This window comes from Theobroma umbraticum, unplaced genomic scaffold (genome assembly GCF_002168275.2).
Source record: "Theobroma umbraticum cultivar Fairchild unplaced genomic scaffold, ASM216827v3 scaffold_239.0, whole genome shotgun sequence".
NCBI classification, from domain to species: domain Eukaryota; kingdom Viridiplantae; phylum Streptophyta; class Magnoliopsida; order Malvales; family Malvaceae; genus Theobroma; species Theobroma umbraticum.
Genome location: NW_018397279.1, coordinates 1,779,046 through 1,801,757, shown reverse-complemented (window position 1 = coordinate 1,801,757; position 22,712 = coordinate 1,779,046). Strand labels below are relative to the sequence as shown.

General features: G+C 34.6%; 4 protein-coding genes across 5 annotated transcripts; 1 reads left to right on the top strand and 3 right to left on the bottom strand.

Annotated features, from left to right (window-relative positions):
* Positions 1-2,803: 2,803 nt before the first annotated feature.
* Positions 2,804-6,777, top strand: LOC110427757 (protein NUCLEAR FUSION DEFECTIVE 4). 2 transcript variants are annotated; one of them, XM_021443341.2, is made up of 3 exons: positions 2,804-3,376; positions 5,018-5,949; positions 6,051-6,777. In XM_021443341.2, the coding sequence occupies exons 1-3, from the start codon at positions 3,041-3,043 to the stop codon at positions 6,556-6,558; spliced, it is 1,776 nt and encodes a 591-aa protein (XP_021299016.1). In that variant the 5' UTR covers positions 2,804-3,040; the 3' UTR covers positions 6,559-6,777. The 2 variants fall into 2 exon arrangements, with proteins under 2 accessions (XP_021299016.1, XP_021299017.1); XM_021443342.2 differs by having other exon boundaries at positions 3,238-3,376; positions 5,011-5,949.
* Positions 6,778-11,406: 4,629 nt separating this feature from the next.
* Positions 11,407-13,209, bottom strand: LOC110427754 (peroxidase 55-like). Its single transcript, XM_021443338.2, has 3 exons — positions 13,006-13,209; positions 12,247-12,438; positions 11,407-12,135 (listed from the first exon to the last, which is right to left on the bottom strand). The coding sequence occupies exons 1-3, from the start codon at positions 13,207-13,209 to the stop codon at positions 11,560-11,562; spliced, it is 972 nt and encodes a 323-aa protein (XP_021299013.1). The 3' UTR covers positions 11,407-11,559.
* A 1,371-nt stretch (positions 13,210-14,580) lies between these two features.
* LOC110427753 (peroxidase 55-like) lies at positions 14,581-16,383 on the bottom strand. Its single transcript, XM_021443337.2, has 3 exons — positions 16,180-16,383; positions 15,483-15,674; positions 14,581-15,156 (listed from the first exon to the last, which is right to left on the bottom strand). The coding sequence occupies exons 1-3, from the start codon at positions 16,381-16,383 to the stop codon at positions 14,581-14,583; spliced, it is 972 nt and encodes a 323-aa protein (XP_021299012.1).
* Positions 16,384-17,498: 1,115 nt separating this feature from the next.
* On the bottom strand, positions 17,499-19,733 carry LOC110427771 (peroxidase 55-like). The gene is made up of 3 exons (XM_021443367.1): positions 19,215-19,733; positions 18,477-18,668; positions 17,499-18,361 (listed from the first exon to the last, which is right to left on the bottom strand). Exons 1-3 carry the CDS (start codon positions 19,419-19,421, stop codon positions 17,786-17,788), a joined length of 975 nt encoding a protein of 324 aa, XP_021299042.1. The 5' UTR covers positions 19,422-19,733; the 3' UTR covers positions 17,499-17,785.
* Positions 19,734-22,712: the final 2,979 nt, after the last annotated feature.

The window sequence follows — 22,712 nt, the reverse complement described above, 5'->3', positions numbered from 1 at the left end:
GATTTGAGCTAGTTTTCTAAAATTGTACTGGAAAGCATATATATGTACACACATTTTTAGCACTGGTGTCAATATTCAATTACAGGATCAGTCTAGAGTACCTTAAAATTGCAAATTCAATGTCAGGATGGATAAGAAGGAAATCCCTTAGCTTAGTCTGGATGGATAAGAAGGTAGATTGCCTACCTTTGGAGGCATCTGGCTGTTTGCTGCTAGAAAAGCCATTTATCGACAGTGTCTCAAACCACAACACGTGTATTTTTCAAACACAAACTCTTGGTTGCAAGAGTTATCTACAAGAGAGAGCCAAATTGAAGCAACAGAAGAGCTTGCTGCCTTCCCATCCGGGACATTGATTTTGGTAGTAATCTATTTGCCCCTGGCCCCCATGCCTTTGACAGTACCTACAAAACGATGGAAACTCCTGGGGTCCTCATACATCACCTGTCATCGCTTGGTATCTCAAAATGTTTCCCACGAGGGTATTTTATTGTTTGTATGGACAAAAGGACGATTATTACAAAGCTTAAATCGGCATTATTTTATAGTATATGATCGAAATAAATATCGAGGGATGTTGCTCAGATATATTAAATATATAAAAAGATCGTTAGACTCTGCACAAAAGTTTAGCAAAGCTTGGATATTGGCATCTTTGCTTTTATTAGAAATTCATTTCTTTGATTGCATTGCAATAAATTTGAATTTTAATTACGCTTTTTTGGTGTATATGCAATCTTTACAACTGCATTTTATTTAGAATACTGTTAAAAATTTATATGGTACAATTAAATTCATAAATACGCTATTAACAAAATAAAGAGGTTGCAATTAAAAAGACTTTTAACAGTAATATCGGGAAAAATACAATCAAAGTCAAACTTATCATAATAATTATTAAAATCTTTTCTTAAATATATGATCATGCTGAAGCATTCTGAACTCCACAATCTTAACATCTAAATATCCAGAATACCTACCTTAATTGACAAAGTTCCTGCCATGAACCGTGCTGGGGTCACACTTAGGACAAAGTTATTGAATTTATGGACTTGAAAATCACATGGGATTTTTAATCAGTCAAGGTTCATGGTTCTAACTTTATTCAAACCTAGACAAAGAAAAGTACAGAAGCAAAAACAAAAAAAAAATAATAATAAAAGAAGAGAAATCACCATTGCCATGTGATTCATGGAATCAATAATTTTTGTTTCATTATTTTTGCTTGCCCTATGCACTAAGATGTTCATTTTCTACTTTCATCATTTTGAGGGTGACAGACAAAACAAAAAATAAAAAATAAAAAATTATATTTGAATCTGATTAGGTTTTTTTTTATTTAATTTTGGGACTAATTTTATTAGCAAGTTAGGTGATAAAATGGTGAAAGCTGGATTAGAAAAAGTTTCATTGACTATTGAAACCGACACTAATAGATGAATTCATGCCTCACAGGCAATGGAAAATACCCTCTTTAAGCAGCAGAGACATAGCATCTTCTGTCATATCCCTCTCAGAATTGCTGGGGTTTTCAAAGGACATCCTAGTTAAAAGCTATGGCCATTTTGGTTGGAGGGCATTTCTGCTTTCCAATAAGATAGAAGATACAAGAAAGGGTAAAAGATTCTTCTTTTTCCTTTTCTTTGTACCTTAATTCGGCTGGCGCTATTTGTTTGGAAGATATACTTATCAAGGTTCTATTCATTTATTATCAATTAATTTTATATTGAAAAGGCATCCTCGATATGATATTAGAGCAAACGTTGTCCTCGTTCATTGACTCTCTTTATATCTCTTCATGATTTCTTTCACTTGATAAATCTATTGTCCTACACATTAAAAAAAAAATTGAAACAATGATAAAAAGAATCTCATGTAACTTACATTAGAGATATTTTGAGAATTTAAGTATAACAAAAGTTTTATTTGCTTATAATCAATTGATTTTAAGTTAAATGTTGGTTTTAAAAAATTAACAATACCATTATATTAAAAAAAAGAAAAAGAAAAATAAAAAGCATATTTATAATTAATAATCTAAATAAAAAATTGCATTATAGCATATAATATATATCCAAAAAATAAAGACAACTCAATTAGAATAAAGTGCACAAAAATTGGATTCTCTAATTCTCTAATGCAATGATAAAAGAGAATTGCTTAATCCCACCCATATGAGGAATGTTGGGAAAGCATCATTTTGCCAAAGACACGAGATCCCTTTATGCAATACTTTCTTAATATGTTGTTCAAGGAAGGAAAAAAGCAAGATTCCAATCCCATATATAATAGAAGCCACAGAGTAATTATATGCTATAAACGCTCATTGCTCATACGATATAATATAAATAAAAAATTAATTAAATATGATAAAAATGTAAAAATTTAATTTTAAAACACATATAACTTTAAATTTTATTATAATTTAAGCCACAAAGGTTGCCCTGTTGTATTATTGTTGTGCTTTTCCTGTTGTGACAGTGAAAAGTTTAGGAGAAAAAGAAAAATGGTTACACAGGAGCTAATCTCAACCATCTGTTTTCCAAATATACCACATGTCACACACCCAGACCCTCAATAGAAGAACAAGAAAATCAAACAGAAACTGCTATAGAAAGAATCAAACAGTTCCCAACGTGGTCTCTTGAAGATATTATGGTAGCAATGAGGCATCAAACCAATGTCAAAATTTTCTCATCATCCTCCACTTTACCACAGTGGCATTTCCTGTAAATATCTGGAACAATAGCCCTAAATTCACGGGATTTTAGAATAAAATTATGCAAAATGCCAGCACCAGCCAGTAGCCATGTTGAATTATGTACCGAAGAAACACCCACATCGAAATCATTATCCTTCACCTTTCTCTTTCGTTCTTTTGCATATAAATGTATTGAGCCCACAAAGTTTTCTTCTTTAAAAAAAGATCTGTCTTTGTTAAAAATCCATAATTTTTCAACTTGGATAGAGAACAGAAGCCAATACCTCAATCAAGAGCACCTTCCTTCTGTTTTTTGGTGGTTTTTTGAAGAATTGCAGAATGGTAAGATTGAAAGAAAGGTTCCAGGCTTTTGTGAATAACAGATGGCTGGTTTTTGTGGCCGCAATGTGGATACAATCTTGTGCTGGGATTGGGTATTTGTTTGGTAGCATATCACCTGTGATAAAGAGTTCTTTGAATTATAATCAAAGGCAGCTTGCAAAGTTAGGTGTGGCTAAAGATCTTGGTGATAGTGTTGGGTTCTTAGCTGGGAGCTTGTCTGAGATTTTGCCTCTATGGGGTGCTTTGCTCGTTGGTGCTGTGCAGAACCTTGTTGGTTATGGTTGGGTTTGGTTGATTGTTACTGGGAGAGTTTCAGTTTTGCCTTTGTGGGCTGTGAGTATCAATTTATAAGTTCTTTTATCAGTAATATTATCATGAATGAGACAGCTGAAATCTGGAAGTTTTTGTTCTTGTGTTGATTGATCTTGGTTGGTAGTTGATAATGTTGAATACTTGATTTAATTCAGTCACTTTGTAAGTCTTTTTCAGTTCTTCCGTTTCTCTTCTGTTTGCTTGGAAATGATATGATCCTCTGTTTCTTCTTCCTTTTGAGCATTTTGGTCCATATGGTAATATTTTCTGCTTATAAATTTTGTCTTTTTAATCCCCATATGAACAGTAGCCATTTTTGTTGAGTCATAATTTGATCATTTTAAGATTTTAATGATTGATTCTTTTTTCCTTTTCTGTTTCATTTGAGTTATATGATTGGAGGAATTGATTAAAAGGAATATCCAATATCCATCTGATAACAGATTTTGCTTGTAATTTTACAAAATTAGAATCAATGCCGTAGTGATTGTGAAATGGTTTTAAGTTTGCCTATTCTGACAACATTGGCAAATCAACTAGTTTCTTTATTTTGTTTTATTGTTGTGCAGTTCTTTCCCCCTATTCCCTTCTCCCCTGCTGTTTCTTCCCTTTCAAAACATATTATTTGGCTCAGCAGCCTAGCATTTCTGGCAGTTGTGATGTTTTAAGACGCTTAAACTTGTCATTATCCATTCAAAAAATTTGATAAGTCATTCTGGTTAGTGATGCAGTTGTATATGAGCTGGTTACTTAACTATTCTTGGTTATTGACTGTCTCATGAACCTCTAGGTTGCAACGAACCTCTAATTCCCCATCTAACTTCTGTGGATTGTTGTGTCTTATCCATATAATAATTCTTCTTAGTTATACCTAATGTCTTACTGTATCAAAACATGTAGGTTGAACTTTTGAAACAAAAACTATAATTAGAAAAAACAAAATACAGTATGCAAACTTCTTGCCATGTCATTCTTCTGCTTAGGCTAAAATAATTGACAGATGCCGGAATAAGTAGTCAGTTATTGTAGTTGATAATGGAGAATAAGAGATATGGCTGAGTTGCACAGTACTTTCGTCTTTTAAGGCTCTTGAGGGGGAATGGGGGCTTCTGTCTTTCTGGTGGTTTAAGTAAGCATCCTCAAATATAAACTATACCAATAATGGCTGTCATCACAGGTCCAGGCCAGCTAGCTTGCAATCAACATCATCTATGATATTTGATTGTCCTAATATCAAATCCTTTTAGAATTCAGATTCACCACTTTCTGGTTCATTATCATTTTTTTATATATTGTTTTTATAAACATGCAGTTTTCATAAAAAATGTTTTAAAATCTCAAAAAATGTCAAGTAAGAAGCATAACTTAGGATAAAAGTTGAAGATTGCCATGCTCAGTTGAAGAAACGACTTGAGGTGATCTGATCCTGAATTATTGGAGAAAATTTATTAGATGGATACCAGTCTATTTAGTTCTTTTATCTGGAAGATCAAATGTGGATTTGAGGTGCTAAATTAAGGTGATTGATTTATTTCACATGTTACTAAGATCATTTCAAGCTATTCCTTTTAACTTGGTCCAAAAATTTGTGTATCTTCAGAAATTTTTAATATTATATAGCATCTCACATCAGTCAGATTGTTAACCCATCTCAGTTTGCAGATGTGCATCTTAATATTTGTGGGAAACAATGGTGAAACCTACTTCAATACAGCTGCTCTGGTTTCTTGTGTGCAAAACTTTCCCAAAAGCAGGGGTCCTGTGGTAGGAATACTCAAGGGCTTTGCTGGTTTGAGTGGTGCAATTTTGACTCAGATATACACAATGATTAATTTCCCAGATCACGCGTCTTTAATATTCATGGTTGCAGTTGGCCCAGCAATGGTGGTTATTGCTCTAATGTTCATTATCAGACCTGTTGGAGGTCACAGACAAGTGCGGCCTTCTGATGGTTTAAGTTTTACATTTATTTATAGTGTGTGCCTCCTATTGGCTGCTTACTTGATGGGGGTCATGCTTCTGGAAGATCTTGTTGATGTGAGCCACATTTTGGTCACAATTTTTACAGTGATTTTGTTCGTTCTTCTTGTCATTCCCATAGCTATTCCCATTATATTGAGTTTCTGCGGAGAGTCTAGAGATCCAGCAGAAGAGGCTCTTCTACCAAAGCCAGAGCAACAAGAAGCAGGAAAATCTGAACATGATGCTAATGAAGTAATATTCAGTGAGGTTGAAGACGAGAAACCCAAGGAAGTAGACTTGCTTCCAGCATCAGAAAGGCAAAAGCGAATTGCTCAATTGCAAGCAAAACTGTTTCAAGCTGCTGCTGAAGGAGCAGTGAGGGTGAAGAGAAGGAGAGGTCCTCATAGAGGGGAAGACTTTACCTTAATGCAGGCTTTGATCAAAGCAGACTTTTGGCTTATATTTTTCTCTCTTCTATTAGGTTCAGGATCAGGGTTGACAGTGATAGATAATCTTGGTCAGATGAGCCAATCTCTAGGGTATAATAACACTCATATATTTGTATCCATGATTAGCATTTGGAACTTTCTTGGTCGTGTTGGTGGAGGTTACTTCTCAGAGATCATTGTGAGGTACAGACTGATATCATTTGCACCTGGATGCTGATAGACTTTACTTTAATAATGATTTTTACTCATTTTTCTTACCTTTCTACTGTGACATCACTGTATAGGGATTACGCTTATCCAAGGCCAGTATCTATTGCTGTGGCCCAGCTTGTTATGTCTGTTGGTCATGTCTTCTTTGCTATGGGATGGCCTGGAGCAATATACATTGGTACTCTGTTGATTGGGCTTGGCTATGGTGCCCACTGGGCAATTGTGCCGGCTGCTGCCTCCGAGTTGTTTGGCTTGAAAAAGTTTGGGGCCCTCTACAATTTCCTCACGCTGGGAAATCCTGCAGGTTCACTTGTCTTCTCAGGTGTAATTGCTAGCAGTATTTATGACCGTGAAGCAGAGAAGCAAGCTCAGCAACATCATATCCAGCCTCCAGTTTCAGGATCGATTTTCTCAGGGATGTTTGCCCAGGATGAACCACTCAAGTGTGAAGGTTCTGTGTGCTTCTTTCTGACTTCCATGATTATGTCAGGATTTTGTGTCGTTGCAGCTGTTTTAAGTATGATACTTGTGTATCGTACTAAGCCTGTTTATGCCCACCTTTATGGAAAATCTCGCACTTGACTTCTAGGGTGAGAACTAGGAGGAACTTTCATGAGTATTTCATCCATTTAACGGGGGTGTTTTTGCCAAAAACTGAGATTGTATGTGTTTGCCTTAAATTTGTGATAATAGTATTGCCATAAAGATATTGGTGCGGAGCATGTTCCAATACTAAAACAAGTTTAGATTATATTCTTTGCTTCGTAATCTAGTTTAGTGATACCATCTTTAATTGTGAAAGATTCTGCTTTGAGTGTTCAAGTTCTTTACATTTTCTCACTTCTTATATGAACTGAGTTTGATTTTGTTGATGTAACTTTTTTGACATTTTCAACGAGAGGTGTTCTAGATTAAACTTGCATCTCTTGATCATGTAGATTGTGGTTGTTTTGATCACAGGTAAAGTACTGTGGCTTTAATGATAGTCTATCCTGTATGTCTGGCCTACCTTAGCACATTAAGAGATGTGATTACTTGAGAAAACTATCTTTAATTCAAAGCGATGCAAGTGACACTTTCTTTTCTTTTTCATTTTTCACTTTTGGAAATTTTGTATGGAGTCCTCATTTCCTGTGTGGCTTTTTATACTTGAGAGCCAGCTTGGTTATTCTCAATATCTGGAATGAAGACAGAGAACTCTCAATGTTTTCAGAAGTTCCATCTGTCCATGGATTCAGCAAAAGAATCAACAAGAAAATCCCAGCATTGCAAGAGAGAAGCACCAAGCTACCAACTGAAGAACATCTACCTTCAGAAATTGACTCCATTATTTCTTGTACCGAGCCTGGCAACCTGACATATTTTGTCATCCTTTAGTCTGTCTCAATGTTTCTTTCTCTTTCCTTTTAGAGTCACCAATCAAATGAGCATGTGGTAGTTTCGGGTTTCATTTGATTTAGGTCTATTGAGTGGGTGATGTAAATATGAATTTTTTTTTTTTAAATTGGCAATTTGGTTTCCATATAAAGACAGTTCTACTAAAGTTGCCCAAAGGAAGGCGAGGATCAAGCCAAAAGGCATCAAGAGACCAATTGTACACAGCAAGACTCGAGACTCAGGTTGTGATGAGATCAAAAGAAATCCCAACAACAGAACACCAAAGGACCAACAATCATCCTACAAAAACCTAAGTGCAAAAATTCCTTGTGCAAAAGAAGCAGAAAGGACCACCCAAGAGGAACAACCAAGATCTGCACAAGATAGCCTCAAAACTTAAACACAAGGCAGGAGAGCAGAACTTGCCTATGCAGCAAAAAACCGAGAGAAGAACAGCCAGGAAATTCACATCAACCGGTAGATGATAAAAATCAGAACTTTCATCAGCAAAAAGAACGAGAGAAACCCAAAAAAAAAAAAATTCTAATCAATCAGTATAAATTCATTTGGCAGGATAATGATGTTATGAGGTGGATTGATGAGAAAGTATTCGTAGATTCTACTCTACATATAGCAGTTTTTTCTGGGCAAACTCGTTTTGCAATGGAGATGATTAACTTGACGCCTTTCTTTGCAAAAAAGTTAAACAAGATTGGCTTATTCCCATGCACTTTGTTCTGATAAATAGACATTTCGAATTGGTGTCTTGATTTGTATATGCTGATTCTGATCTTGCTCGTGTCAAAGGAATAGAGCGTCATACTCCTTTACATTATTTTATCAAGTATGAAAACACCCATCTCATGGTTAAATTTTTAATAGCTTGCCAAAGTCTATTGAAAATGTGACTGTTCGAGATGAGACTGTTTTGCACATTGCTGCCTAAACAAGCATATTAGAGGCTTTTTCAGGCACCTTTGTGGCAGATTCTCTGAAACCATCCAATCAGAACTTCAAAAGCCTCTATCATGTTATTTGAACAGCAATGTGCAAAACAATCTCACATCAACCGTCATAGCTTTAATAGACTTTGGACAAACCACTAGGAATTTAACCATGACATGAATGTTTATATGATTGATAGCATAATGTAAAGGAGCAAGCCCCACTTCCTTCGACACAAACAAAAGCAGAACCAGCATGTAGAAATAAAAAGATTAACTCGAAATGTCCCTTTATCAGGACAAGGTGCATGGAGTTAGGCCCAAACTTGTTTAACTTTTTGACAAAGGAATGCATCAACTTAATCTCCATTCCACAACGAGTTTTCCAAGAACAAGCTGTTATGTGTAAAGGGGAATCTACGAACATTTTCTCATCAATCTGTTTCAAAACATCATCTTTCTCCCAAATTAGTTCATTCATGACATCTATATCACCCGCACGAGAGGCATGCATCAAGTAATCGTCCATTATAAACACACTTGAATATTCTTGAAATGTTAAGGGAGGAACATCATAGGTTTTTGGCAAAGGGCGTGGGTCTGATTTCGGTTTCTGATGAAGGAGGTGGAATTTGTCAACTACCTTTTGTACAGAGGATATTTTCTGGGGTGGGGAAGCTGAACCTGATGGTGCTGACTGTAGCTTGGCTGGAATCATATCTGTCGGCTGTAGAGTGTGGACTTCTCTCGTTCAGGCGAGATGTCCCTTGAAAAAGTACCTGTTTTGATCCTAAGTGCAACCAGAGTTGCCACGTATCATTTTTTTTTATAATTTTCTTTTAATAATTGAGAAAAAGGGTAGTCGAATCCTACACTTTAGGTACGGTAACATGCACCAATCACTGTATCATCTTAGTTATACGCAGATGAAGCTTAAAGGGGGTCTTTTTAGCCTTCTTTGCTTGGTTCTGTATCACTACAGGGTAAGAAGGTTGATTTTCTGTACACTTTCTTATTAATAAATATTAAATTTTACCTTTAAAAAAATGCCATTGAAGTTGACATGATGCATTGGTGCTTTAATGATACTTTGAATCTTGATTTATAGGGTTATAAAGGTCTAAATGATCTGTCTGATAAGGATGAATTCCTCGAAAAAATGGCATTTGCAGGAAGGAGAAAAGTCAAAAAAAGTGTGAGAAGAAATAATAGATACAACCATCAACCATGTGTTGAAAGCAACATTTCCGTTGCAAGTCACATGAATTTTTTCTCTCTTCCATTTCCAGCATTTACTCTTGCCAGCTATTGATATACTTTATTGGAAAATAAAGACTGCAGTGACAAGAACCAGAAGACAAGGACATGATAGAGGCCTAATCCGTTTCAATGAATACTTATTGTCTGCTGAAGAGAGAATCTCCTTGCAGGGTGATCTCAATATACCAGCAGTAAAACATAACAGATGTTAAAACAAGACAAAGAAGAACCCAGGTTGTATGTATTTTGTGATCAAATGCGCATAGTGAGGCTCCTATTCCATGCCAATATCTTCCCTTCAAGAATTGAATGTTGTGCTGTCTACCTTCATCTCCCCAGCTTTACCAGTCTTTAACTCCCACCCTTCCAAGCCTCCTCATTGCTGTGATGAAGGCTGCTCTAAAGTTACCTTGGTTTTTAGTAAAATTAGTCACAGTTGGTTTAGATGCTCGATTGGTAAAGAGCACCTCATATTATGTAAACAAGTGCTGCTTAGCGACTGGATTGCTGTGTCGTGTTCATTTCACGCTTTGAGATTATTGGATAAGGTTTGTTCATGGAATTTTTCGGAACTTCTTATACTGTTTGGAGAGCTCAAATACCTGAGTATCGTATATTATTCAACCCGCCAATTAAATATAATTAAGAAATTTTATAATTGAGCTTGGGTAAAGTTAGGGTAATAAAGTTGCTACCAGTCAAGGGTTTGAGAGTGATCTTAAAGTGTTATGCTTATTAAAATTTATTAATTATTTTAAATATGATTTTAAATTTTAATGTTTAAGCTACTACCAGTCATGGGTTTGGGTAGTTGCATTAAGGTGATCACTACCCAAACCCGATTATAAACAATAATTTTAAAAATTAAATTTTAGTTATGTCTATATTATTTTTGTTTATAAATTTTTAATGATTAATATAATGCTCATTTCAATTCATTAATTGTTTTAATTTTAAAGATGAATATTTTTTATGAATTAATTTTAATTTATTAATTTAATTTTTGGTACTAATATACATAAAAGTTGATTTTAAATTTATTTTAATAGAATATTTATCGAGTTTAGTTATTAAATAGATAGTACTAAGGATATTTTTATATGAGTTCATATAATAATTTTAAAATTTAATCTAGTATTTATAGGGTTCGGATACCCATTAAATAATTGGATACCCAATGTAGGATATTCAAAAATAATTAATACCTTACCCATTAACATTTCTAAAGACATTGAAAAAATATGAGCTTGCCTCATCTTTATAGAAAACATGTTATTATTTCATCCGATTACAAAAAATTTGAAGAAAATAGAAAATAGCTTTCAACTACGTTGCCTGTAAACTTAAAAAATAAAAAATGAACTGTCCTAAAGTTTGACAAGTCGGTTTCAATTGGACTGGTATATTATTTGTTAATTTGCTAATAATTTTTCTTGTAGGAGGCAACGCCAATGAAGTTGACATGATGACTTGGTGCTTAAATGATATTTCGAATCTTGATTTACAAGATATAAAGGTCTAAATGACCTGCTTGATAAACTTAAATTCCTCGAAAAGATTGCATTTGCAGGAATTAGATAAGTCAAATAAGTGTGACAAGAAATCATGGATACAACCATCAACCACGTGTTTAAAGCAACATTTCCGTTCTAAGTCACATGGTTTTTGTTTTCTCTTCTCCATTTCCATGGCTAAACAAGCATTTACCCTTTGCCAACTAATGAAATGCTTTATTGGAAACTAAAGACAGGAAGTAAACGAGTTAAACGAGGTCTGCTACTACTGCAATGGCAAGCACCAGAAGAAAAAGACATGATAAAGAATTAATTATTTTCAAAGAGTACTTATTGTCTGCTGAAGAGAGAATCTCCTTGCAAGGTGATCTCAATGCAGCAGCAGTAAAACAAAACAGAAAAACAAGACAAAGAAAGAATCCAGGTTAAATTTATTCTGTGATCAAATGCACATACTGAGGCTCCTAATCCATGCCAATATCTTCCCTTCAAGCGTTGAAGGTTGTGCAGTCTAGCCTTATCTCCCCTGCTTTACCAGTCTTAACTCCCACCCTTCCAAGCCTCCTCATTGCAACGATGAAGGCTGCTTTAAAGTTTGTTTGGTTTTGAGCAAAATTCATCACAGTTGGTTTAGATGCTGGATTGGTAAAGAGCACCTCATCTGATGTAAACAAGCCCTTCTTCGCAATTAGATTCTTGAAGTACATATTGTCAAAAGTTTGTGGGGTTACAGGATCCATGTCGATGGCAATTCTAGGGTCAACATCTTGAGGGCAGTCTTCCTTTAACTGCTGTGCGTAGGTAGGGTCCAGATCAGGATCCTCAGGAGAGGATGGAGAAAATGAGTACAAGCGATTTGCAAAGCGACTGCAATGAGAGAAGCCTACAGTATGAGCTCCTGAGAGTGCAATCATATCAGTTTGTGTAAGGTTGTTTTTGGCAAAAATGGTGTTGAGTTGAGCGAGATTGAAGCTAGGCTCTGGCAGATTTCCTGCTACTCTTGATGCTTGTGATACCAGGCCGTCGCGACGTCCCAATTGTATTTTAAATGAAGGACCTCCAGCCTAAGATTACAATCACATGAAAAACAACTTGGGAACATGAGATTTGCTTCATAGTGATATGTATTTCAAGACAGGTTCTAACTTTCAGCTAGACTGTCGGACATTCCTTACCAGGCGTATAACATCTCTAGCAGCAATAACCAAAATGTCTGCACAGGAGACTACTCCAGGACATTTTGCTTCCACCGCTGACTTGGCCTTTATTACGGTGTCAAATCCATCGCCGGCAAGGGAGAGATTGTCTGGAGCATCCTTCTCTGCATCCCCATTTGGAGATGCAATCATGATTGATGCATCACAACCCTACAAAGCAAACCACATACAATGGCAAATTATAAACTAGTTTATTCTTTCTGATGATCTCCTCTTAGTTTGTTTGTTTCTTTTTTCACAGATTCTACGATACTGTTCTTCCTAGTGTCTCTTTTGCCTGTGGCTAGTGATGTCAAACACACCAGTTGTCGTAAGGATTGGGAGAGCAATGTAACTATCCGATAACGGCAAAGGATGATTTGCTGCTGCTCTACTCAATGGGCTTGGTTATATTTAAGTCAGCTACAATATAACAGCAACCAAACATGACCATGACTAATTAAACTTAAACCATTTTGTTTCATTTAAGAAAAGGAAAATAACAGATCCACGGTTTGTATATAAGAAAATCGTTTCTGAATAACAGTCAGAACATCATCTCGTGCAAGCTATATAGAACAAATACGTTGCATTAAGTAGACAAGCAAGCAACTAAAGGGCAATTATCAAACATCTCAATCATGACGATAGACATGTTATATATATATATATATATATATATATATATATATATATATATATATATAAAATGATGAAAGATTGATCTTGCTAACCTACCTCAACAAAGCAGTCATGGAAAAACAATCGTAGGGTCGCGGGGACTGCGATGAAGGTTTGGTTAACCTTGTCTACCACCACCTTTCTTACTATAGATTCCACTTGCGGACAGGTAGTGTCGTAGAAACTTTGAGTTAATCTTCCCTCCCCACTCTGCAGAATTATGAAAACTATGAACAATGTCAATCCTCTCCTCATCTCCATTTTCTTCCTTGGCTATAAAAATTCTGTGTCTTTCAGCCAGTTCACAGGCCATGTTCATGTAAGAATGGTCATATATAAAGAGGAAACATGGGAAGAGAAGTACGAGTCTTCTAGTTCTGTTACAAGTTGCTTGATTTGCTTATTACTTGGCCTAAGTATATAAATATTTATTCATTCAGCAAGCAACTATATTATTTTAGCCCTTTCTTCAGAATTAGTCCTTTTCTTCCGCCAATGTGTATCTGGGAACAGATAGTTCGCATATCTTTTTTTTATATTTCCTTAGTTTTCATTTCTTAACCATCCCGTTCTAGGAAGTAGGAGGTCATTCCTAATTGGTAAATACAACTTTGTTTTAGAACCTCTTAAATGGTCAGAGAGAACGAAACAAATAGAATAGTAATTCCAGCTAAAACTATGATCACTTTCTACTGTGTTGGGCAAATACAATCTTTTTCCAAGTAACAATAATCATAATTATCAATATTGTACAATACATATAATACGATTTGCTACGACATTAATTAAAAATGATACGGATCAATATATTATGTCATATTTGATTATATATCGAAAATGTAATGTATTATATATTATGATATACTTTTAATGATTTTTTTAAATTAAAAAAACTCATTTATTTATTTATCTATTTTTTGAATTGAAATATGAAAAACTACTATTTCAATCTTTAAGATTAGATTTAACAAAAATATATTAAAAATAAGATCAAATTCACTCTTTTGATTTTAACATATTAAATATTTTTTTATTTTTTTATTAATAAATTAATATAAAATTATATATTTTATTTAAAAATATATATTATTAAAGAGTATATTGAAAGTTTAAATTTTAAAAAAATCATATTTTTCCATATATGTCATATAATTGTCAATACGAAATTTCCATACACTATACTTGTTTTGATTTAGCAAATATACAATTACTACCTTAAGTCTCGGAAAGAGTTTACTTATTGGGGTGGAAATGGCTTGAAATTTCACAGTTCCCTAAGGCAAGCAATGATCTCACCTGCATCGGTGTGGGCAGGCTCTCTCGTTTCATGTCCTTGCTCCCTTGAAATCTTGTTGTTTAATGTTAAGGTCATTTTGGAAATGTACAGGTAGTTTAATCCTCCAAGAATAATATGGCAATTACTGCTTTTTTATTGTATGATTTACAAAACATTAATGGCATCTGGTTACTGCACTAGACAAGCACAAAGAACTCAGAGATGAATGACAGGGTTCGAACACTATAGTTTATTCTTTGATTACAAGAAATTCCTTGCAGGTGATCTCCAGACATAAAGACAAATCCTCCTTATTGACGATTATATTTCCATGGCTTCATGCCAAGTTCTTCCTTTCAAGAATTAAAGGCTGTGCAGTCTACCCTTATCTGTCCAGCTTGACCAGTCTTAACTCCCACCCTTCCAAGCTTCCTCATTGCTGTGATGAAGGCTGCATTAAAGTCACCAGGGTTCTTAGCAAAATCAATTACAGTTGGTTGAGATGCTGGATTGGTGAAGAGCACTTCATCTGAAGTGAACAATCCCTTCTTAGCAACTAGATTCTGGAAGTACATATTGTCAAATTTTTGCGGGGTTACGGGATCCATGTTGATGGCAATTCTGGGGTCTACATCCTGAGGGCAGGCTTGCTTTAACTCCTGTGCGTAGGTAGGATCCAGATCAGGATCAACAGGGGACGACGGAGAAAATGAATACAAGCGGTTTGCAAAGCGATTGCAGTGAGAGAAGCCTACAGTGTGACATCCTGAGAGCGCAATCATATCAATTTGTGTAAGGTTGTTTTTGGCAAAGATGGTGTTAAGTTGAGCGAGATTGAACGTAGGTTCTGGCAGATTTCCAGCTACCCTGGATGCCAGTGAGATAAGGCCATCACGACGTCCCAATTCTACCTTGAATGAGGGACCTCCAGCCTGGGATTTTAATCAAATTATAAAACAGTTAGAATACATATGAGTTTTGTCATGTCATTTCAAAAAATTTGACTTTTTTCAATATATAATGTTTCATCGAAAATTTTGGTGGCATGAAAATCTTTTTATGCCCAAAAGATTTTCTGACTATTTTACAATCACATTTTGTTCGTTGTCGAAAATTTGTAGAAAAATAACGAGAGTAGGAAATCTGTTGAAATTCTTGGAAAATATTTCATCGGAAAAAATGCAATCTTTTGTAGTGGGTGTAACGCATCAAATGGACTGATTTTGGCTTTCCAGGTAAATAGTTGGGCATTCCTTACCAGGTGTATGACATCCCTAGTAGCAATAGCCAAAATGTCAGCACAGGAGACTACTCCTGGGCACTGTTTTTCCACTTCCTGCTTGGCCTTTGTCACTGTGTCAAATCCATCTCCTGCAAGGGAGAGATTGTCCGGAGCATCCTTCTCTGCATCCCCATTTGGCGAAGCAATCAAGACTGAAGCATCACAACCCTACAAAAGAAACCATATACAAGGGAAAATTATTTATAAAAATGATTAACTGTTTGAAGAGACTTCCCATACATCAATGGCCTTTCAACTTTTTATCTAGTAACTGATCAGGTGATTTCATGTTTTCCTACACTCATAGTCAACGGTTTGGTCCTGTCCAGATCAGCTACAAATACGACATAACAGGCCCCCAAACGTGACTGTGACCATAAGGAATTAATTAACCTATTTTGTTTTCTTTAAGAGAGAAAAAAAATAAAAAGTCGGTTACCACTTGTAAGTAAATTATTTGTAAAGTACATTCGGAAATTCATCTGTTGCAAGATATGCACAACAAATACATTGCATTGGATATGCAAGCAATTGATGGGAAATGAACAATCCAATCTCCAAAGCAGAACTTCAAAAGAGAGGAAGAGTTCCCCTCTAAGCTATAGGAACAAAATAATCTTTTGATTTTAAGGAAACAACAAGAAAAGTGGAAGATTGGCTATGCTTCCTTTACCTCAACAAAGCAGTCATGGAAAAACAGGCGCAGGGTCGCGGGAACTGTGACGAACGTCTGGTTAATCTTTTGGGTCACCACGTTTCTTACTATGGATTCCAATTTCGGGCAACTAGTTTGGTAGAAAGTCTCAGATAATTGTCCCTCTCCCCTCTGCAGTATCATAAAAACTAGGAATAATATCAACCCTGTCTTCACCTCCATTTCCTTTCCTTGTTTAGTTGTGCAACTTCTCTTCGAGTTTCAGTTCCTCCACAGGTCATGTATACCCAAGAGCGGGTCATATATATAAAGAAGAAACAAGGAAGTGAAGAGCCTTCTAATTTTTTGGACAAGATGTGCTTGATTCACAAATCAGCTGACCAAATCATATAAATATTATTTATTTCAGCTAGCTACTATATTATTTTGGCCCCTTGATGAGGATTAGTCCTTTTCTCTGGTTCGTGTATCCAACTACCGTAGGATGTCTTTTCTCTAGTACCTTAGTTGTAATTTCTAACTACATTAAAAAAAAGAGTTTTTCTTGAAGAAATATTCTGTAGGAAAAAGATGTTTTTTCATTAAAATTAGTTTTTTTGGATAGATTTTCTATGAATTTCTGTTGAAAAGAGTTGTGTATGTTGTAGTGCTATTCATGAAGCGGTAAGTCATTCTAATTTGTTACTGCAACTTTTTACAACATCTAAAATTATCAGAGAGAAAACAAAACCAATAGAACAGTAATTTTAGGCTACTGCAGTGATCATCTTTCAAGTCCTGATTGCCAAACATAAGCCTGTTATCAATGCTGGAGTACCAGTAGTGGTAGAAATCCTCATTGCTTTACTGACTAGATGTTCACATCCTTTTCCAGTAGGGGAATTTCTAGATGAGTTCAGAGTTCAGACTTTTAAAATTCAACCTGCCTTGGTTGTCAGTTAGAGATGAAAGTGACACAATAAAAAATCATAAGTCCAAAGAATATAGTAGAATATTCACATAGGGAACAGAGCTGCTACTTAATTTATGATGTTGAATAATTTATCTGGGATTTCAGTGCTCTTGTTAAGGTCAAATGCGTGTGTATGAATGACTTTTTCAGGGTTAGTGCTTACTATAAATCAATAAATGAAATCAACCTCCCTCGCATAGTCTCATGGCTTTCAAACTCCCTCAAACAAATCCCCCGAGTGACTTGAACTGAAGCATTGAACCTGGCTTCCTCACATGGGAAACCATTCTGGGCTGTTACAATTCTTGTGAAAAACCTTGTCGGAGAACAAATTAAGGTTTATTTATGTTGAGAGAACAAGTAAACAAGTTAAAGCCTTGAAGGATAGCAGGGCACAAAAATGCCATTTATTGTATGATTTACAAAACAATGGCATCTGTATATGCACTAATAAGCACCAGAAACAAAAAAAAAAAAAAACATTAATTACAGGGAAATTCCTTTTCGAAGATTATATACTTATTTCTTTGATGACGAGAGAAACTCCTTCTGGCCTCATCTTCAAATTCCCTGTGCCAAACCAGAAGATACAAAAACAAAGCAGAAAAGAATTCAGGTCACATTTATTTCGTGACTGATTGCTCCTTTTTAGGCCCGTACTTCATTCTCCTTTCATGAATTGAAGGCAGTGCAGTCTATTCTTATCTCTCCATTTTTACCGGTCTTAACTCCCACCCTTCCAAGCTTCCTCATTGCTGTGATAAAGGCTCCATTAAAGTTACCAGGGTTGGTAGCGAAATCATTTACAGTAGGCTCGGATGCAGGATCAGTGAAAAGCACCTCATCCGAAGTGAACAAGCCTTTCCCAGCAACTAGATTCTGGTAGTACACATTGTCAAAAGTTTGCGGGGTTTCAGGATCCATGTTGATGGCAATGCTGGGGTCTACGTTTCGAGGGCAGGCTTGCATCAGCTCTTGTGCGTAGTTAGGGTCCAAAGTAGGATCCACAGGAGAAGATGAAGAGAATGAGTATAACCGATTTGCAAAGCGGTTGCAGTGAGAGAAGCCAACAGTGTGAGCTCCTGAGAGTGCAATCATATCAAATTGGGTAAGGTTGTGTCTGGCAAACATGGTGTTAAGTTGAACAAGGTTGAATTCAGGCTCAGGTAGATTTCCTGCTACGTTGGATGCTTTCGATACGAGGCCATCTCGACGTCCCAATTCTACTTCCCATGATGGACCTCCAGCCTAAGATTTGATTCACATAACAAACAAATTAGAATGATTGTGAGTTTGCTTAATTTATATTGGTATGTATGCGGAGGACTATATATCTTTCATGGAAATCGTGGACCATCCTTACCAGGACTACAACATCTCTGGCAGCAAGAGCCAAAATGTCAGCACAAGAGACTATTCCAGGGCATTGTCTTTCCACTGCCTGCTTCGCCTTGATTACAGTGTCAAATCCATCTCCTGCAAGGGAGAGATTATCCTGAGCATCCTTTTCCGCATCCCCATTTGGCGATGCAATAATGACTGATGCGTCACATCCCTACAGAAGGAAAGTAGAAGAAACATCAGTTCAAGAATTTAAAAAGAGATTTCTGAGGAAAGCAAAATTGGGTTTTTTTTTTTTCTGTAGATCCAAGACATTCTTTAAATGTGTGGTTTCTTATGTCAAGCCTGTCAGTTGCGAAGATTGACACGTTCAATGCTGTCATTTTACAACAAAAACAGGTGATTTCATGCGTTGATAGACCTCTCCTAGCATGTGCTTTCACTATGTCCTGGTGAGCTTGAATTTACAGCCTCCAATTGTGACCATGACTGAAAAAAACCAGAGAAAGAGAAAGAGGGAAGAAAAGACCAACCATTTCTCTCTCTAACCATTTGTAAGAAATTACAGGGTAAGGGAAAAACCAATTCTAACTTGTACTCGAATAGAGAAAAACACAAGTGGAAGAAAGACACTGACATGAAAAGCATCCAGGGATGAAACTATGATAAGAGTACCAAACAACAATGGCAGCACACATTTGATAAAAAGAAACAATGGAAATAAAAAAGGATGGATCATACTACTCTCCCTAGTCCCTACCTCAACAAAGCAGTCATGGAAAAACAAGCGCAGAGTTGCAGGGATTGTAACGATGGTCTGGCTGAACTTGGTTGACACTTCCTGTTTCACTATGGTTTCCAAATTCGGACAACTATTACTGTAGAAATTTTCAGATAATTGCGCCTCTCCTCTCTGCAGAATCATGAAAACCAGAAACCAGACCAACCCTCTCCTTATTACATCCATTTTCTTTCTCTAGCTCTTACAAACTTCTATTTTGCCTTTCAGTCTCTCCACAGGCCAGAAGTGAAAATGTGAAACTCTTTATACATAGAAGAAACAAAGCACACAGACTTGTTATAATAAATTAAGTACTGTTAGGCATGAACATAGTAATTAATACTTGGTCTAAGCATCTTAATTTCCAATTATATAAAAACCAAAATATGCTTTCAGTCCTTTTCTTGTTAGAATGTCTAACCAATAGCAAATAGCAACTACTAAATTTTTATGCTAGAAAAGAAAAATGTGAAGATTAAATCCTTCTGCGAAACTGGGAAAAGAAAGCCATAGAAATAATTATATGGAGTTGCCGTGCTAAAACCAGAGAGCTAGTCAAACACAAACTGTTGCCATGCAGGTTCCCTTCCACCTAAGCCAAGGAAAAAATATATTGTCATAGTTGGCTTTGTGGAATTGGTGGTGCTCATCCTTTTTCTAGATGAGCTGAGACTTTTGGAAATGGACCTGGATTTTTCTTACAAGTTAGTGATGAAAGGGACTTAGCAACAAAATATTGATATCTGATGATGACGAATGTGGAAGGTTTCACATGGGATATAGTCGCAGTTATTTATACTTAATGATCAGGGTTCATGTTGTTAAGGTCAAATGCATCTGTATCAATGACTTGTTCATGATTTTGGAGTAAAATTATGCATTAATCAATTATTATATTTGTGTAATATTTCACTTTCGTCGGTAAATTTTTAGATTCAGTCTTTTACAAATATTTTAAATTCATTTCTTTTTCATCAATTATTGTTAAAAATTAAAAAAAAATATCATTTCAATATCACTTGAATATCCATATGACATAAATCTCTATAGAAATGGTTAAATGCATTCACTTTTTTTTAATCACGTAAACTGTATTCAAGTGTTGGGGTCTAACTATTTGGCCATGCGAATATCCAAAAAGCATTGAAGTGATAAATTTAATTGAATTTTAATAATGATGGACGAAGATGATAAATTTGAAAAATTTTTAAAATACCAATCATGTAAAAATTAAATTTAAAAATTTGCAACTGAAAATGAAATATTACACAAAAATCATGAATATTACAAGTAAATTAAAAAAAGAAGATTATAGCACTCTCTTATCGATTAAAACTAAAAATATATATATATATATATATTTATGATATTTGAAATTATAAATCTTAATGACTACATTAAGATGTAATTGATTCACCAAAAGCTTAAGAAAGATGAACTAATTAATACATCAATTCAAGACTTAATTCTCTAAAACTGAAAAGCAAATTGCAAACTTTGGATTGCTTACTCAGTCCTAAGCATTCCTAAGATGGTAGAAACCTAACCCTGGATGAGTTCCGTCTCAAAGGAGTATTACTTTTGAGAACAGTAAGAACTATAAGTCATTGACTTTAAGACTAATTCGTCTTTTGACTAATTTCCCTTGTTAAGCAACTGTACCGTTACGACTCCTAATTATTCATTTCGGTGAACAATTCTTACCAAATTTTTTTCTAGTATTTAATTGCCTTTTGTAAGAATTTGAACAGGTGTCTGCTAGACATTAATTGTTCTCTAGCTTACGTCTGTCTGAAGAGTATGATGAATGCCATTAATTTTCATTTTTTTTATTGACCATACCCTTATCATTGGCTTAGATAAGCAATCTTGGGTTTGTTAAATCTCAACCCCAAACCTTCTCTAGCTTTTTGTAATTAGAAAATTGTCATTCACCGACCTATGATGACCCTAGTTAGTTTTTTTAATATCACAAAAATTAGTGTGGTAGAGTGATGTTATCTGATATCAATTAAGGTTTTGACGTAGCTTTATATCCAAGTTGAGTATAGAGTCTTTTCATTTATTATTAATTAAATTTTTTATAAAATATTAGAGTTTGGTTTTATTGTGTTTTTATCGTCTCTCACGAGTTTGTTTATATGAAAAGTTTTTCTTTTTTTATTGTTAGTATAGAGTTTACATGTGAAATTGAATTTCTTGGCCTATTACCAATTGGATACTTCACATATTTTATATGAGTTAGAAGTAATAATCTTTCCAAGGTCTAATCTTCTGATTAATATAATCTTGTAATTTAGAACATGCAACCAAAGATGCCTAATTGGCCTTAAAATAAAATTCATTGACCTAGAAAACTGCAAAGCAATTTGTTATCTTTGGTTTCGTACTGATGAAAAGGTCTTCGATCTCTCATCTGCTTAAGGCATAGAAGCAACCCTTAATTATAAAAAAAAAAAAAAAAAGCATACAAACCTTAGACTATATATGCTTTGCTCATTTAAACGTTCAAGAATCAGTCTACTAATTTAGCAATTTGCACTAAAAAATATTCTCCCCTTTCGTTTTGAACCTTATCTTCTAATTAACATTGAATTCAAGCAAACTTTGTGCTTGCTTGGTCCATATTCTTTGAACACACTTTAGATCATGAGTATAGTGGAAAAATGTTAGACCCATGTAATAAGAACATTTTTAATTAATTTTTTAAATCTTTATTTTCTTAATCTTAATAGATGTTTTAAGATTTGTAGATATTTTCTTACATGACATTCATTCTGTAGGAAACAACTAAGGAGAAAGTGTATATATAAAAGGAATATAGATATAAAAGGGAAAAAGATATAGTTGACATTATTTCACAAAATAAAAAATCGAGCACATAGTTATAATATTATTGATAATAAAACATTTAAAAGACACATTAAAAGTCTATTTGGGTTTTAATAAAGTCCGTAATTGAGTTTGGCGTCCTGAGTTAAGTGATATTAATTTAGTAAAAAAATTCAGAAAAAACTAATTATTAAAATAAAAAATATGTATTAATAAGGTCATAACAATAATTTACTATTTTTTTAAAGTAGGGGTGGAGTTCATATCCTTAAGTTAACTTTTGCCTACTTTTATTCCAATCTAAAATCCTGTATATTTAGTTGTTGCACTTTTTCCCCTTTTTCAAAATTTTAAATCATTATAAAGTTTTGTTTTATTTTTTATTCTTCTTTTAATCTATATCTTTATTTAAAGTAAATACAAGTAACAAAGGTTGAAAAACTTTTTTATTGACGAAAATGGTTATATTTTTTCTTTATATTTCTAATTATTATTCCAAATATTACAGTATTAATATTAATAAGATTTATCCACTTTGTAAATGCTAGCTATAATTGCATTAAATGATTTTCATAAAAATTTATATGTCTTAATTCTAATAGTATTTAATAATTTATAAATTAATATTAAAAAATTTAAATAATA